The sequence below is a fragment of the Pocillopora damicornis genome, chromosome 1 (genome assembly GCF_964200805.1).
Source record: "Pocillopora damicornis chromosome 1, jaPocDami1.2, whole genome shotgun sequence".
In the NCBI taxonomy this organism is placed as follows: domain Eukaryota; kingdom Metazoa; phylum Cnidaria; class Anthozoa; order Scleractinia; family Pocilloporidae; genus Pocillopora; species Pocillopora damicornis.
Window position 1 is genome coordinate 13,106,919 of NC_142670.1, and position 17,809 is coordinate 13,124,727.

The following is a 17,809-nucleotide window of genomic DNA, read 5'->3' on the forward strand; positions in this document are numbered from 1 at the left end:
GGAAGCCAACATGTTGTCGTTTTTAGAGAGGGGAAGTCTGATTGAAATGTTCTCGCAACTATAACTACAATTGGAGAAAATCTTGGCGCAAAATTGTCAAACATCACCTCTTCCCCAAACAATGAATAATTTTTTTTTAACTTTACTTTTTTATTCATGTGTGACAGCTTTTCAGAGGAAGGTTGTCATGTAATTACATAAAAAAGTAACTCAGAAGAAACAGTTTGCAGTTGCAATCATTTGACGCATTTTGCCGTCTTAATGGACTACAACGGTAGCACAAAGGTAATAAAGTTATTTTTGCCTTACTTAATAGTTTTATGGGCTCAATGAACTAACTCAACGTTGTCCTTTAATTTTTTCTTTTCTTGACACAGCCCACCGAGGAGGACGAAACCATTCTGAAAGTTGCCACCTACGTTGGACTGAGCCTTTCCATAATCGGGATACTTTTAACAATAATACTTTATTCTTGCCTCACGTAAGTAATGCACTTGATTAATAATGAGGTAGATTCTTAACTCCCCTCAACAAGGCTGGTGAGAAAAGAGATCTCAATGCCAATCTCCATGCAAACAAGAACAGTCATGTCGGATAATTCACAAACTCAGGCTACATTTCATGCCCCATCACGAACTTTTGAACAACTTATGATTTCACTTTTTATGAATTTTTTAGGCTTTAGACATTTTCTTCGTAATATTTTCTTTTTTTTGTCCTCTTTGGAGCTATTTACTGACTTTCTTCTTTCCTTCGCTGTCAAGATTTAGTTAATTTTTTTTTGCCATATTTTTCTGTGTTGTTGCTTTTGTCTCATTCATTCTTCTTCTTTTTAATATTATTTTACCAGAGATGTTTGTAAACCTCTCTCTCAAATTCGAATGAGTGTTTCTATGTCCCTTGGGGCTGGACAGATCATCTACCTCGCTGGAATAAACGCCACAGAAAACAAAGTCAGTAACCTTTCCTTCTATCCGTAGAATGAATTTACTCTTTGCACCGTAAATATCTTCTCAAAGGAAGAAGCTCGTTAAGAATTATACGAAAACTCGTCCTTTCCACAGGCTGCCTGTGTTACAATAGCAGCTCTGATGCAGTATTTCTTGATGGCCGCTTTCTGTTGGATGCTGATCGAGGGAATTTATCTCTACTTCTTCGTTGTGAAAGTTTACAACATTAACACCAAAATGTACACGTATCACGTCATCTCATGGGGTAAGTAAACATGCACTGGTAACTGTAACCATGCTTTCTGATCGCCAGGTCTGGTGTTGTCATGCAGTAAAGTGTTTCGATTTCCTTCCTTTATTTATGAGTAGGTCTTCCAGTGATCATGGTGGCCATTTCACTTGGCATCGCTGCTGGAAAAGAAGGGTTACAAAGCTATACGAATGATAAATAGTAAGAAAAAATTCAAGGGTTTCTTCTTGCTCCTCTCCTTTTAATTTGTTGTATTTAAATCTTTGTTTTGTTTTTGGATATAGTTTGAAATCGGTATCATTTTATTTTCTGACAATTTGTGTTTCTTTCTTGCGTTTCACATCCTCGAGTTTAGTTGCTGGCTTTCCTCGACTAACAACCTGATCTGGATATTCGTCGCCTTTGTGGCTTTTATTGAAGTTGTGAGTTAATGATTGGTGTTGGTGACTGTGTTTGGTATACCTTGGACTAATTGCTGCTAAAGATTTTTTCCTCTGCTCTGTAAAACGAATTAAGTATTTATGATATGACTCAAGACAATATTTACCATTTTCTTTTTTCCTATTTACTCACAAAAAGCTTTGGACGTAGCCGCTGTTTGTGGAGATGCTGGTCAATTTTAACGTAATGATGGTCTTCAATAGCGAGAAAAACTTGTGGAGACAATATCCTCACAGGCATAAGATAGCTTCATAAATTCTCCAACTTTTACTACATAGTATGAAAAAAAAACTTCTCCCCCTTCCTTCAACGCAAACAGAACTCATAAAAAAAACAAAACAAAACAAAACAAAAATAATATGAAAAATATGAAAGGAGCGGGAAGAGTAGGATTTATTGAATTTATATAATTTAACATGAGGCTATGCTTGGCGTGGTTCTTTCAGTTTAGGCACTTTTGTGCGCGATTTCCTTTGCTCATTGGCAGAGGATCGAAGCTCCTAATCTTGGTTCCCCAGTTAGGGGCTCTATTCCCAGAGAATTACTCTTCATCCCACGCTTGTTACCGAATTAGTAACTTCCTTGGCAAAGATCCTCCCCTGCTTTGGCTATTCGACTTCCATATCTAAATAATCACTTTTGATTTTTGTATATTTTAGCTCAACATTTTAATACTCCTACGTGTAATAAGGGAGATGACCAATATGTTGCAGCCAACAGGGGCAGACCACCATTTTCAGCAAATACGGTGAGAATCACAGCATAAAACTTAAAAAATAGTGGAAGACATTGCCATGCCCTCCTGTGGCGCTATATTTGCCTAGCTTTCTCATTCCTTAATCAGTAAGGCATAAACATATCTAACAATGAAAATTCATTCTCAAAGGAAAGTAAAAGAATGTTTTTTTCTAACTCCTAGTCTTGGCATCAAAACATGCACGGTGATGATTCCCCAGCTGGGTGTCACGTGGCTATTCGGTCTCCTCTCGCCTGTACATATAGCTTTCGCTTACATCTTCACCATACTTAACTCTACTCAGGTCAGTGTTTGATGGTAACTGTAAAAAGTCATTAATCTCTATTATTTATTTTACTTTCTGACCAACTGAGACACCATTAGGATGGTCAGATTATATTGTTTTGGAATTTTTAAAACAAAAAGGTGTTAACTATGCAAGAGAAGACAGACTTCTTTTTCAATTATAAGATGCGTAGTCTTCCTTCCTTCTTGGAAATCTTAATAGATATTTGACTAACTTGTTTGCATATTGTAAATATTAATGATCTTGAAATCATTTTTATGCTGCAGGGTTTCCTGATTTTCGCTCTACACTGTGTGCGAAACACTCAGGTAAGAAAAAAAGATTGAACTAATTATTAACTTTATATCATCAAGTTTTAGAGTTTCAAGAAATATGCGAGTGCTAAGAACCATATTTCGCGTTGCTTGTCGATCTGCAGATCAGAGAGCGATTCAAAAGAAAGATGAACATCGTTTCTCCATCTTCTATAAAAGACAACTCCCCAATGAAGAGCCCACAGGTCAATCCAATGAGGTTTGGAATGTATGGGCAATTTAATTGCAGTCTTTTGCTGAATTTGAATCGAACTTGTATTTAAGTTAAATAACCGGATTCAGCCAACCGGAAATAACAACCAAATACTTAGAACAATCACTTAGTTAACAGAAATAAGTCGGTTACGATCGGTCTGAGTTACGATCTCCAAGGAAAAGAGGTCTTTGTCTTCATTATTGTTTAAGCATTCAACTAGTTGTCTTTATAACCTATCACTTTTAAGATAATAAGTTTATTTTCTAGGTGATCGTATATTTGCAGGCAGGAATAATCGAAATTCCTGATGGCTCCGTATGCTGATGACTGCTTTGTTTCACTTACTTAGTTTATAAACTTCTTATCAAACACTGTTATTACTTTTAACTATAAGCTATGGATAGTCACTGAAACCATTAGTTTCTAGAAATTTCTAGAATACGTAGACATGTTGACATGCATAAAAAGGAACTTTCTGAAAAATTTTATTAGGTTGCGTAGCTATGGTGCAACACCACCAAAATGGTTCTTGTAAGCTTCTGGAATTATCTGGAGCACTTTGTACAAAAGGACTCAAGCTTGTTGTTGTCGGGAGTGACTGATTTTTCAGAAAGTTATAAAGAAAGAGAGCTATTGTGGAAGATTGTTAATTTCGAGGAACTGGGGAGACAACTGTGAGATTGTGTCAGTGGTGAGCTAAGATGTAATTTGGGCTTAAATAAGTTTATTCAGCATAAAAACTGTACTTCCTTTAAGAGTCGCTCCTTAGTTGGAATATTAAAGTTGTTTAATAGTGTTCTTTTTGTCGGTTAAATTCTACCGTAACAAAAAAATGCCCATAGTAGTAGCAGCTAAAGTTGACGTTCAAAGCCATATCATGGTTCAAACAGGAAAATGACACCGACATTACACTTTTAAATAAACAAATAACTTTTAACGACATCCCCCGTTTAACTCTCCAAACCGATTTCCCGAGACGCAGACTACACCTTTTCGTTATTATTCTAAAATTATACATTTAACGTTGAATATGTTTAGACAAGAAACTAAATATGCAGGAATTTAAAGAAGGTCAGCCCTAATTCACAGATTTTCCCGTGAAACCTTTTTTTACTGATTTAAGCAGCCAATTTAAACAGACACACTAAATCAAAGCCCAAAATCTTATCTTTACAGTTTTCTACTAGCACTGTCTTTAAATTTACTTGGAAGTGTTCGTAGAAGGTAATTAAGGTGCGGTTTCGTAAAGTACTCAAGTAATTATAAGTAGGCAAGTGAGCTTAATTAGCGAATTGCGAGTTTTGTATTGTAATGTATTGTAAGTCATGTTCTGTTTACTAATGTAATGTAAGTAACATTACGCTGTAAGTGACTGTTACTAAGTGACTGTTAGTATAAGTAAGAAATAAGTACTAGAGACTGATCTAATAAGTACAGTAATGTAATAAGTAGAGTGATGTCGAGTAATGTAAGAAGGGTAATGTAAGTTTAGTTTTGTACAAATGTTTCTTCAATAAATATTTATTACATTAGAAAAAATTAAAAATTAAGTTGACATTCAAAGTTGTTGCTTAATGAACAAATAGATAAATACGCAAATGGTTAAATAAATAAAGCGCTAATTTAAAAAGGACAGAAAAACCCTTATGATTGGGTCGTTTTTGATCAGTTACATTTGCCAGTTTTTTTTCCCTTTTTTTTAGCATCCCTAAGATAAGGAGTACCATTTTGAATCGAAAATACATCGAATTATTTGGAATTCAATAGAGGCGACACTAGCCGGAGATGGTATAAACCAAGATTATAATCCCTTGCGCAAACTTCATCAAACAGCCATTAAAGAACCTTTACACAGAGAAGACAATTTAAAGGAAAAGGCTCAGCGATAGAAATGCGGAATATTTCCAAGGGCCTGGCTTTCAAATATCATTACAACGGAGAGGCTAGCATTGAAGAGGAATTTCAACCAGTGAAAGAAGGAGTTGATGATGTAGATGTGCCTAACTCGGTTTAGAACAGGCTAGACTACGTCATACCGATTTATAAAATCAGCATGGATGAAGAAGCGTACGATTTAGGCCGGAGAAGTAATTAAAAGAAGGAATATTCTTGAATGTACAACTACATTTCTCTTTACACCGCCCAAATGCGATATGTCAAAACGTTTCAAGCTTCGATTGACTTTTGCAGCTAAGACTATTGGATATTCCAGAATAAATAATCAATTATTCCATGAGCACAGAGAGATACTTGAGAGTACAATGTCTTGCCCACAGGGCACATCACTATGACCAAGGAACGTCTCTCACTCAGGCCTTTTGACCCCACCGCTCCTTCTAAAATGTTGGATATCAAACATCTGGACACAAAAGTTATTTTTGAGCTGCTTCTTCATCAAATTGGAATTATAAAAAGTATTTTAATACCGTGAAGTTTTTAGATTATATCAAGAAAAACAATGCTCTACATCTTTTGCGGGCTGCTTTTTATCTACTGGTCCGTCTATGACGGAAAAAAGGAGACAAACGCCATGAAAAAGCTATCAGAGATCATAATTTGCATTAAATTCTAACTCGTACGAAAGGGTTTTATAAGGATGCCTTATATTCGCAACTCTCAAGCGGGGTGAATCATCCCGTGATGCTAGTGTTCTGTCAGTTGCTTATTGACAGAAAAAAAAGATCACCAGTCCCCGCAAGACCGTAAGTAGACTGCCTGTAGAATCATGATTCGGCTGGGATGATTCTGATGAGCGTACGCATGAATGGGCGAACAGACGAATGGGCAACTGAAGCTTAGAGACAATAGGCACATTTGTTTCCCTGATAAGATCAAAAGACAGCGCTGTTTATGCACTGGCAACCGGCACTCAGCAACCAATCAGAACACTAGAAATAATCTATTCACGGAGGGCAAGAAATACATAATTTTCTTTTGTTAAGCGTCGTTAGTAATGTGAAATCGTGGAAAATTTGTCAGATTTGATAAAAAAAAATGGGTACTATTGAGAAGAAACTTACGATATGAGCTATGTTCGGTTGGTTACTATTCATTTGATATCCATTCTGTGGTCACGCGGGAATATTGAAAGTTACCCTTTCTTCTTTGCCACTTTGCAAATTTTTTTAACAACTTAATCGTATCTCACAGACAGTTACTTTTCAATCCAACCTTTAAAAAACGATTATATTCGGGGTGATATAGAACAGTTTTAAGCCTTTCACGAGGAGAAAAAGAAACATCCCCACTTGTGTAACCCTTCTTTTTCATCTTGAGTCTGAAGTGCTTAAGCATTCCGTTCTTTCTTTCTTTTGGCATATTTTCTCTATTGCTATGATTCCTTTGTTGTCATGAACTAATTTTTTGAAGGGTAATTAACTTGAATACTCGACAAAGTCCCTCGTCCAAATCTCTCAAACGCAGCTTACAGTGCTGTTCCTCTCTCTTTGTCTTTCAGGCTTTAGTCGGGAGCCCCATCAGCCGCGCATGTCTCAAAAGGCTGTCAACTGCTGGTTCCTGGCTGTGACTCTCCTACGCAACCCATCTTTTATCAAGTACCACCACCGAGGCCGCCATCTCACAGCATCTGTTGTGACTCTTGGAAGTGTCAACTTTGACGTTCCAGTGTAAACCTTTGAGACTAAGTCAGAAGGAAGAACACTCTTCTTTCTTTATGGTTCACTTTTCCGGAGATCTGCTATAGCTTGGGGCAAAAGTCTCCCTCGTTTGTTACCACAGTATAATACATTCTGTATCTGGGTGTTGCTGTTGTTGTTGTTGTTTTGGTTTTTTTTTTTTTTGTATTTTAAATTTTTTTGAGTCAAAATGTTACTCCCCTAATGAAAGCTACTCTAACTTATGGGCTAAACTTTATTAAACACGTAGATTGTGGTAGAGAAGTGACCAAGGAAGCACACAAAGTACTCATTGAAAAACAACTTAAGATTGTGGATTTTTATTGCTGGCTTCGGAAATGGGAATTCTATTATCTGACAAACATGGAGGCAAATGGTAACATTTGCAATTTAAGATGAAGTGCTTTTATATCTATTTCTCTGTAAACGATAGTGGATTCTTAATATTGATCAGTTTTCTTTGGTACATTTGAATTTTACCATTTTTTTTAAAGATAATATATAAGGTATTGGAAGGTAATATATAAAAAAAGAACAAGCAGTTTGAGTTAGGCTAAAAGCCAAGTATATAGGAAAGAAAAAAAAAGAGAAAAATAATAAATAAATATTGCTTTTGCTTGGGCGTTTTAAGCGAAAGTTTTTTGGTTTTTTATTTTTGGTTTGTTTGTTTGTGTTTTTTTTTATTTTTTGTTTTTGCTTTTGTTGTTGTTGTTGTATTTTTTCCTTTAAATATTATGAAAATAAGAAAAGTGAAAATTGGTGCACGATACCAAATAACGTTGTGAATTAATGAGGTCCGTGATTAGGGGAAAGACTTGGGGAAGAAGGTGTGGGTTTGGAAGAGGAGCAAAGAACCAGCGGCAAGGAATACTTAGTTGACAGACAGCTGTGAGCATTGACCACACGAGTGTTTTGGCGAGGGCCGATTTCTTTCACACGTGCGAATATATTCATTTACAACTAGCAACTCTAACATCTTGAAGACCTCTGATCTTTCTCGGAAAAAATTAGCGGAAGTGCAAAGTGAGGTGGAAGTGAAATATTGGATTGGTGGGACTACCGGCGAAACCGGATTTCATTCAATTTTGTTTGTCTATTTTTACCCACGCGGGGATCCCGGTCGTATTCCCGCTGATTCCCTGATACAAATCCCCTCCCTAGCATCCCGAGAGAGATCCCCACAGGCGTCCCGTGGGAATCTAGGCGGGAATTTGAGAAAATACCGGCGTACACTCCAGAGGGTAATGACATCAAGGAACTCGTCTTTGTTGTCTTATAACTAACCATTTCATTCTTTCATAAATTTACGAAGACGGTACAATTGAGCAACCGCTTTTAACTGAGTGTTATCACCATTTAATATAGGTTAACAACAAAAGACAAGAAAACAACATTGTTTAGCTTTTTTTAAAAAAAATCGCTCTAAAATGTTTCGAATAACCTCAACTAAAGGATGATGCAGGGTAAAAACAGAACAATAAATTGGAATTCTAACAGTTAGACCTCTTGCTAATTACCCAACAAATGGTTTGCGTGATTTTCTTGCGTAATATTTGCCAGATACAAATAGTCCTAAGAAGAAAGATAATCGGCAATCCGTTAAGGACATTTGAACTCCAAATACTAACATCGATTTTAGGAGACAAATATGGAATAAATTTTACTTCAGAGACAACTCGTCGTTTTATTCGAGTGATTCCGCTCTAAGTAACCGTTCCGTACAACCCGAACAGGCCGATGGGACTCAGTCAAGGATGACCACAACCGCTTAATCGGAGACCACCGCTGACCACCGGTGTACATACTAAAAAAACGCGTCGCGTGACATCCCAAGGAACGGCTGCCAATGAAACTGGCAGAAATAAAATCTGAAAATATCGAAGTCTATATCTCACTTAATAACTCTATTCAAGGAAATGGGAAGAGGCTGAGCGAATAAGACATGGGTGGCTCACTACTCCAAACGAAAAGGTGTGACAAAACATCATATCTGCCACATAATGTGCTCAAGAAGTGCGTCGCGTGACATCTTAAGAAACGGTTGCCAATGATCGATATTAGCAGTTAGAGTCGAAGTAGTATCGAAGTTTATCTCTCATTCAGTAAACCTATATAAAGAAATGGGCAAAAGTTATTAAGCGAATACTACTTCAAACGACAAGAAATGGCTTATGCAGGTTGATGCAGATTTGTTATTGATTTCCTCTTCCATTCTAACAAAATACCAAGCGACTTGTTTCATTGTTTGACATTTAAATGTCAGTTTATTGTACTTAGATAGTGAGTAAACAATCTAATCGGAGAAACTAAATAAATCATGTGGCTTCAACTTTCCAGCTCATTCTGAGCCTCCTTCAATGCTTTGTAAGCCATAACTAAAATTATAAAATAAAACTTCTGGTTTCGCCTTTGCATCGTTCTGCTTGTAAAAAATAACACAATTTATTGCATTTAAAATTAAAGGAGAAATCTCAGAAAATTAACTAACACAAAGACTAAATCCTGGCCATTACGGCCAAAATCTGTCATTTTAAGTCCAGATAAACCAAATTCTGATTGGCAGAAACTAACTTTAAGTACCAATGACTGTTTACAAATCCTCTAAAAGTTAATCACAATTTCCATCTGACATAAACCAAAAGATAAACGAGCAATCGGACAACTAATTATCTTCTAATTTCCATGGAAATTCTCCACTCATGCACATGGCTAAAACAGCTTTACATCACTCATGAGACGAAAAGCGATAAAGAAAAAAAAATGTGGAAAATGTTTTCAAGACGTTTCAACTTCCACTTCAACGTAACGCCTTAATCCTCTTAGTTGGTAATACTTAGATTAAAAATAACTTTTACATAGCTAGTCATGATAATTTCAAGACATCATATGAAAAAAAAACCAGTAGTTTCAGCAGGATATCAAATATCAAGCTCTTAAGAGCAGTTCAGACAAACAAAAAGTCAACTTTTGAATCATTTCTCTTGTTGAACTTGACTTTGGCCGTCATTTGGTTCTTCCTGCTTTGAAAAGAAGATTCTTGACAAATATTTCATCGGTAGCTTACTGGTTTATGGTCCAAATATCTGCGTTTGCAGGTATCCTAAAACTCCCTGGGATTCCAATGCTCACTGCCTTAACTGAAAAATAAAAGAATCTAAGTTTAGGGAGGATAGTTGAGTTGCCATGAAATATTTCTTGGCACATGAAACGATACAGTGCACAACAGGATTGTTTTAAAAAAATTTGCTTTTTTACTCCTATCAGGTTTCCAGAAAAGAATGTTACCATTGTAAACGTGTCCTCTTGATTCTACTGCATCTCAATTTGCCAGAGTAAAAGATTAATTCGTAACCCAACTAAAACATATAAGCAATAATTATGATTTAATGTAACTTTGTATTGAATAGAATGTGTAAACAGAATATTTACTTCCTTCAGCTTCGAAATATACTTGAAATCCAGGTTGACGTCGTCACCAATGAGTACAAATGGTGCCCAGTAAATCACGTCCTTGAACTTTTCAATTTCTCTCATACACTTCATGGCCTGATTGAGAGCTTCACTTGCCTTCTTGCCTTTGGCAAGTGCATCGTAGAAGAAACTCATGAACTCCAGGGTTCCCTCGTCGCCAAGCGCCCACAAGGTTACCACAACAGATCTGGCACCGGCACCCAAAAGTGCACGCGCCATGCCGACCACACCCTCGGCCATGACCTCCCCACGAGCAGTGTGACAGCAGCTAAGTACAACCAGACGTGCTCGCAACCCAACTTCTATGATATCTTTCATCGTCAGTAGATAGTCTTTCTCTTGCGGCTGAGAGTTATCTCTTGTGGTGTTTGGTGCCAAGATAACTTCTCCTGTTTCCTTTTTACCGTGTGTTGCAATATGAACTAACGCCACTGATGATATTCGTTTTAACACTTCATGTTTTGATGCCATTTCTCCAGTGAGGGGGGATACATTTAGGATACTTCCGATCATCTCCACTTCTTTCCTTGCTCCTGGAAGTTGCATCAAAAGTCCGCCCTCATAGATGATGTGTTTGAAACATGGGTCGCCGACAAGCAATGCACCAGTCTTCACGTGAAAGTCTGCTGGACAATCATGAATTAGTTGCAAGGTCGTCAGAGAGGGAAGCACACGAATTCTGAAAGAATCACTTAGATATGATGAGTTGGAGTCCTGCAACGCTGCAAAAGGTACAAGGCAAAATGGCCCTTCAGGAACGAATGTTATCTCGTTGCCTTCGAACAGGTCAGCAATAGGAGCAACGATGATGTCATGCAGCTTCTTTAAAGCACTTGATTGGGAGTGCCTCACATCAACTCGGATCACATCATCGGCCATTTTCTTTACAGTCGGCGAATCAGGAGAAGGATTTTCGATTTTAACAGTATCTCCTTTACGGATCTCCTTCAGAGTAGTTTCGTTCAGCTTCTGGATGAAACATTCCAATTCATCCTGAAACTTATAATCGTTGACGTGTACCTGCCTCATCTGGATGTTATCGTCACTACGGCGAACCCAGAAGTAAACGCATGGTCCATTAATAGCTATGAAAACTGTGCTCAGTGGAACCCAACTCAGAGAATTAAATGATGCGCTGTAAGTTGAAGAATCTCCAGGCTGATATTTTGTGGCCATGAGATCTCTCAGAGCTTGAGCACGTTCTTCCTCTGCGGCAAGAAGGGAGATACAAAGCTAAAGAAATCTCATCAATAATATGTATTCTTCATGTATCCTTTTTTTTTCCAATTTTCATGTCTTTCGATTATAATATGCTGCATATTTCTTCATTATCATTCCTCACTTGAAGAGTACTTGCATTAAATTTAACTCAAATAAAGTTCTTTTCCAAGAAAAACACTTAACTTCTCGTTGTATCTAGAGAAAAGTATATTCAAATCGTTTCGCGTGTTGTATAGAATTAAAGCGAATACCATAAGTATTCTTGTTCAAGAAATATCCGAGGAAGATATTAAAATTTTTTTTAATCTGTGTACTCCAAGCTTCTTTGTGTACAGAAACCCTCAGTGTATCTTACAGGAATTTTACGAATAAAATGTTACTGAACCAGTTGTCTTTAAGTTGGAAGAGAAATCTGAGGCCTTAGCTCTCTATCTCTTTGAGCTCCAGAATTGTCTGCTGAGTTTGGATGCAGTAAGCGAGGCCATAAATAAATGTATAGTAGTTCATACAGACAAGTGACGCACTTGATACTGGAATCAGAAATGCTGCAGCTTCGTAGATCCCTCATGGGAAGATAAATAAGCTACCTCAAGGTCTGGTATGTTTATTTTCATGTCAGCATTGATATTTAATCTGTCGTTTAACCTGATCTAACGGATGGGGTATTCTTTTTCGGTCGTCGGTAAAAAATGATTTTTTCCTTTGTCACGAAAGAGCTTGAAAGTTCCTTTCTAACATTTTGTATTTTAAGACATGAAACTTTCGACATTGATGATCTGAGCAGTATACAGGATGATCCTTTATGTATCCACTGTGTGTCATGGCTCATTAACGAGAAATCTATAACTGTATGTGAGAACTTCAAATCGTAAAATCCGATGGTCTAAGATTCGATCCTGCGTGCGTGACGAGTAAACAAGATCAATATTTCTTTCGTTCTTTTTTCTCTTGTTTCCAATTATTTCTATTTGTATCTTTAGTCAATACCCGTTTATCTCATTCACTGTATTAAGTCGCTATTAACTTATTCTGTCCTCACCTTAACTCCTGTGAAAATGTGATTTGCCCCACGAGTGTGTAACAAAACGGTGTACCTGGTAACACCAGCAATATTGGAGAAGCTGAATATGAGTTCATCGAACTCGAAACAGAAAGTCATGTATCATTGTTTATTTCGTGATCCACGATTCTATTTTGAAGCTATGCTGTTTCACTATGTATACGCCAGATTTGGACAGGGCGTCATATTACATTTTTCAACTTTTCATTTTCATTAATCCGGAGCATGGCACAATGACATAAACATGCTATTGTTTTATTTTATTTTTTGCTCACGTGATGGTCGTTAAACCATCGCATGCTTAGGTTGATTGAAGGGCGCTGGACTGCCATACGAGAGGTCTTGAAAGAACTGAGGGGAATGAGAAACACACATACTGAAAGCATAGTGAAGAAAATTTTCTTATTAAGGATGTAGGCGATTTGTCGGCCTGGAAACGTTACAATTTTTTTAGGAAAAGTTGTATGCATGTACTTATACAAAGTGGTACCTGGATGCACACAAGAGACTATTTTCACTAGGTATGATCACCCCATAATACATGTAGGATGCTTACTGGTAAGGAAATTTAAGGCACATAACAAAAGTTTGAATTAAATTTTCTGTGAAGTCATGCTCTTTTGCTAATTGTTGAAAAGGTTTGAAACACCCACTTTTCAGTGCAGGTGATGATGATGGTGTTTGTGTTGTTGGAGATGACACAGATCTTTCACTCAGTTGTGACAAATCACCTTCACACTGATCTTTTCCTTCTTCTCCACAATTGGTGGTTCATAGCTGGTCTCATTGCCTGGTTTTGTTCTGACAAGCTCAAACACACCGTCTTCATCTATTTGTGATGTTCCACATTGCTTAGCCTTAAAGATAAGCACCAAAGTAAAAAAAAAAAAAACAACAACAACAACAACAAAGAAACCATAGGTTTCTTGTCAAGTAATGTTTAGCTGCTCAAGGAAGCAAATACAACCTTAAACCAATTAAAAGGTCTCTTAACAAAGAGACATATGACTTCCACAGCAAGAAATATATATTTATGCTACTGGAGGAAAAAAAAAAACCCTCTTTTAGAAGCCATCATGGAATTAATTAGTTTCTACCCTCTGGCTGGTAAGTTTTTCCATTTCTTGTTAGTTTTCTAATATGTTTATATTCATTGTTCTTTTTTTTTTTCCTCTTTTGAACTGTGCATTACAATGTACCTTGGAAAGTTTGCTCTCTCCAGGATCCTGTCCCACCATGACATCACTTGTTTTCTTGCTCACTGATTGGGTAACTTTTCCACGATATCTTTGAATCAAATCAGCAGTCTCCTCTCTCTCAATACTTTCCAAGATTCCCATAATGACAAATGTCAGTCCATCCAAACAGTTTTCCGCACCCTAAAAATTAAATTATTAAGTGCACGCATGATTCAAGATGTGCAGACAAATAATTAATTCTTCCCCTGAAGGCCTCTTAATACTGTCCAAAGTGAAAAGTTATAAATGGCAAAAAAGTAAAAGACTCAGTGGATATTTGTCTTGCATCTCATATTAAAATTTGAGAGGATGGAAAACAAACTGTTAACAGCTTTGAGAGATAATAATAATTTAACTAACAGAAGAAATTAACATGTAACTGCTCCCTAGAATATCCATACATTATCCAGCAAACAGGTTATGAGAACACTAAAACTTATCAGGTACACACACTTGTTATAATGATCTGACAACAAATTCTTGATATTAATTAACAGGAAAACGTCTGGCAGCAAGAGGAGAGAATTAATATCAGATCTTGGGCTTTGAAACCAACCTGAGGAATTTCCTTTGAACCAAGTGCCCTAGGACCATCTCTTGCCATAAACCTACAGTAGCCAGACTTTTTCTTTTCCAATGAGGGTGGAATTTCAACCACTTCCTCTGATTTTGACACATTTGGTGTTTCTTTGATTGGAGTTTCCTTACTGACGTCTTTTTTATCCTTTTTTTGGAGTAACAGTTTCTTTTAACTTGGTTTTGAGTCTCTAACTGGAGTTTCTGGAACTGTAGAAGCTTTGGCAGCCAGTTTGCTAGCAGGAGTTGTCTTTAGTACTTCCTGAAAAGTCCATGGATAAAATTTGAAGTGAAGAAAAGTTACATGTATATAAAACATTCTAACAGCTAAGAGTTGTCCTAACAAGGTAAGAGTTGACCCAAATAGGAATGTTGATGATGAAAGACACTGCTGCTTTGAAAAATGAAGACAAAGTGGTAAAATCTTCCTGGATTGTCAAAGTTAAAATCACCAAGAGTGTACCTGAAAGTTTTTTCACTATTGTTACTGTTTTTGGTATACATTCTAGGTACAGTGATGGTAGTATTTTGAGTTGTGTTAGTATTGTAAGTAATGTTTTGTTGCAGGTATTGTTAGTAAAATGCATCTAAACAAAAACCATCTCCTCTCATAGTAGGGCAGGATATATACAACATGCACATTTACCACCAGTTAACAAGTTTTAGTAAGCTTTTGGATCTCATACAAAGACAAATTTAGTCATAAAAGGTTACTATTTCATCTACAAGTACCTCATTCAAGTGCTTAATAACACTTGCCATAAACATGAAATCATATCAGATACAATCCGTTCTGGTATCAGGGTAGTATGTTTAAGCATAAATAGTACATGTAATGGTTAATTTTGCAATAATAAAGTATACATGGTAATCAAAAGGCTTACAAACCTTTTTCTTCACGGGAAAAGCTTTTTAACCTCAGCCTTTGACTCTATACATTTCCTATGGTACTGACAAGAAGAATTTGTTATACAAACAAGAGCTCAGTTGGTGATCACTTCCTTTACTCTCATGACCTTAATGTTTGATTAAAGGATGATATTGTAAAGAGAAATTAGATGCTGGTCACTCTTCACAGTCAAAGGGTGAAATGTATCATCATAAGAGCACTGTCCTATCACAGATCTAACATTCTCAATGCCTGATGGAAGAGAGGAAAAATCAAACAAACAAACAGACAAACAAAATTTAGCCGGATAATTTTAGAAGACGCCAGATTATTCTCCAGAGCAATATCTTTTATTCTAAATGAACACTATGGGTTGGTGCTGAAATGTGAAATATAATGAAAGAGAATGATGGATTATACCTCTCTTTAACTTGCTGGACATTTTCTGTCTGTTTGGCAGATTTTTTTAATTTGCTGGTCACAACTTCTTCCTCATCTGTGGAAACCACATCAAAATATAACTCAAGTGCTATAATATTAAAACCTTTTCAAGACAGAGTGATCTAATGGTAAGTGTGCTAAACCCTGGATGAAGCAGATTTGTTTTCTTTGGCAAGTAAATACATGAGCAAGGTTAAAGGGCAGGTGATGTAAAAAAACTGACCTCATCTTACTACCCTATCCAGCCTTCACACTCCATCAATAAGGAGGGTCCCCTACACTCTTTTGTAGAACTCAGTCACATAGAAATATTAGGCCTTTCCATGCATCATGAAAAACATTCAAAATTCTTTCAAGACTATCACGTTTTGAAGATAAATAAAACCAAAAAAATTAAAAAATTATACCAAATTCATATTTTCACTCTTTCTATCCTGTTAATAAAGCTGTTAATCCTATAAAATCAAAAAAAAATTAAAAAAAGATGTTATCATGATTCCCGTGAAGACGAAATCTCCCATCACCTTTCACATAAAAAGTATAAGGTACCCTCGATTAGTGCACATACCAGTAATTTCCTTATCTGAGTCCAAACTGATTAGTCTTCAACTTTTCCAAGCTTTTCAACTCTCTTCCTTCTTTACTGATGTGGCTTTTCTGAAAGTGCATGAAAGAGAACAAGATACTAAATACAACCTGACATCAGTATGCATATTCTCCATACTGTTCTCTGTGCATTTTCTAAGCTGCTGACAAGGAGAATTTGTTTAATAATCATGAGCTTCTATAGTTGGTGATCATTTCCTTGACTCTTGATTCAGGGGTGATACTAAGGTCCAAAACTTTATCTACAACTGTATGAGAGGGGAAAAAAATTCAAGAAACAAATCACATACCTGATTTTTGGAGGAAGAGAGATGTAAGATTAATTTAGAAATAGGGTCAAGACATCATTATGATGTTGTATGTATAATTAGGTGAATCTTTTTACACCATGTTTCCATAATAATGCAAATTGCAGTGGGAATTGACAAGGACACTGTACAGCACAACTACCTAGCTTACATGTAAATTGAAACCATTAAAACTAATACAGAGGTATGACAGTTTGTATAGAGTCTCAACATCTGTTCCTTTTGAAACTTTTTGTGTTCACCCTAAAACATTACCTGAGTCAATAATGTTTTTCCCTTTCTTCTTCTTCTTCTGATTTTCTTTTGGTTTTTGCTTCTGGGCAATATAATCATCTTCACCGCTTGATAAACCCTGCCCAGCAAATTAACAATTACCTGTTCTTTTATTCACACATTTTACAACCCTGTTAAGGATTTTTAAAAAAAGGCAAAACACTGTAACTTATCAGCCTCACTCAGCTACCCTGACATACTCAGACAAACTACTGAAAATTATACCTACAAAGTTAGTTAACACACAGTACCACACCATTTCTCACATTCCAATCCAGAAAGATACCTTGGGTTAGAAATATGAAGTGGAATGAAACTCTTGGTTAAAACATGTGGTAAAATTACCTACCATGTGCAAAATTAAAGATTCATGACAAAGGAAATTTTACCATGTATGGCAATAAATACCAATTTTGGCCAAATAAGGTGTCCCCCCCCCCCTCCCATCCCCAGGAGAAGATAGATGGGAATGTGAACACATGTACATGATGATCGATTCAGTCAGACAGGGGCTATGATATGGGCAGATCTTTTCTCCGTCACCTCTGAAGTCGAATTCCCTGTTAACACAAATAATTTACTCTCTCAAATGCTACATAATCCATTACTTACCTTGCTTTTCGTTCGGCTCTTTCTTACATCTTGCTTCGATAATGACTTCGCAGTAAAATCTTTGCTGCGCTTATTTTCTACTTTCGAAGCGCTTTGCTTCGCTGTCTTTCCTGTAGGACCGAAGAACGATCGAATATCCTGTAGAAAAATATGTAATTATAATTAAAATACCGGTTAAAAGACTGACGCTGAGAACTAAAACAACTAACAAAACATTTTAGTATAGTGAGGTGATAACATCACTCTCCGACATTTCGCGCCATCTTTGAAAATCTCCTGTACTTT

At 36.6% G+C, this 17,809-nt stretch overlaps 3 protein-coding genes across 9 annotated transcripts; 1 reads left to right on the forward strand and 2 right to left on the reverse strand.

The window, feature by feature from the left end:
• The first annotated feature begins 377 nt into the window (after nucleotides 1-377).
• LOC149052097 (adhesion G protein-coupled receptor D1-like) lies at nucleotides 378-3,899 on the forward strand. 3 transcript variants are annotated; one of them, XM_089186450.1, is made up of 8 exons: nucleotides 378-481; nucleotides 851-953; nucleotides 1,065-1,215; nucleotides 1,320-1,622; nucleotides 2,301-2,389; nucleotides 2,561-2,681; nucleotides 2,951-2,992; nucleotides 3,462-3,899. In XM_089186450.1, exons 5-8 carry the CDS (start codon nucleotides 2,337-2,339, stop codon nucleotides 3,516-3,518), a joined length of 273 nt encoding a protein of 90 aa, XP_089042576.1. In that variant the 5' UTR covers nucleotides 378-481; nucleotides 851-953; nucleotides 1,065-1,215; nucleotides 1,320-1,622; nucleotides 2,301-2,336; the 3' UTR covers nucleotides 3,519-3,899. The 3 variants fall into 3 exon arrangements, 2 of the variants coding, with proteins under 2 accessions (XP_089042576.1, XP_089042546.1); XM_089186420.1 differs by lacking the exon at nucleotides 378-481 and having other exon boundaries at nucleotides 503-953; nucleotides 1,065-1,622; XR_016180777.1 differs by lacking the exons at nucleotides 378-481; nucleotides 2,301-2,389; nucleotides 3,462-3,899 and having other exon boundaries at nucleotides 503-953; nucleotides 2,561-2,992.
• Nucleotides 3,900-9,096: 5,197 nt separating this feature from the next.
• On the reverse strand, nucleotides 9,097-11,476 carry LOC149052098 (tetratricopeptide repeat protein 28-like). Its single transcript, XM_089179959.1, has 2 exons — nucleotides 10,259-11,476; nucleotides 9,097-9,966 (listed from the first exon to the last, which is right to left on the reverse strand). Exons 1-2 carry the CDS (start codon nucleotides 11,474-11,476, stop codon nucleotides 9,955-9,957), a joined length of 1,230 nt encoding a protein of 409 aa, XP_089036085.1. The 3' UTR covers nucleotides 9,097-9,954.
• LOC149052099 (replication factor C subunit 1-like) lies at nucleotides 11,370-17,788 on the reverse strand. Of its 5 annotated transcripts, XM_089184307.1 has the most exons (11): nucleotides 17,525-17,788; nucleotides 16,895-17,043; nucleotides 16,294-16,382; nucleotides 16,133-16,180; nucleotides 15,705-15,780; nucleotides 15,284-15,345; nucleotides 14,376-14,657; nucleotides 13,781-13,960; nucleotides 13,313-13,438; nucleotides 12,561-12,662; nucleotides 11,370-11,508 (listed from the first exon to the last, which is right to left on the reverse strand). In XM_089184307.1, exons 7-11 carry the CDS (start codon nucleotides 14,421-14,423, stop codon nucleotides 11,485-11,487), a joined length of 480 nt encoding a protein of 159 aa, XP_089040433.1. In that variant the 5' UTR covers nucleotides 14,424-14,657; nucleotides 15,284-15,345; nucleotides 15,705-15,780; nucleotides 16,133-16,180; nucleotides 16,294-16,382; nucleotides 16,895-17,043; nucleotides 17,525-17,788; the 3' UTR covers nucleotides 11,370-11,484. The 5 variants fall into 5 exon arrangements, with proteins under 5 accessions (XP_089040433.1, XP_089040390.1, XP_089040490.1 ...); XM_089184264.1 differs by lacking the exon at nucleotides 16,133-16,180 and having other exon boundaries at nucleotides 16,895-16,991; XM_089184364.1 differs by lacking the exon at nucleotides 16,133-16,180 and having other exon boundaries at nucleotides 15,284-15,337.
• Nucleotides 17,789-17,809: the final 21 nt, after the last annotated feature.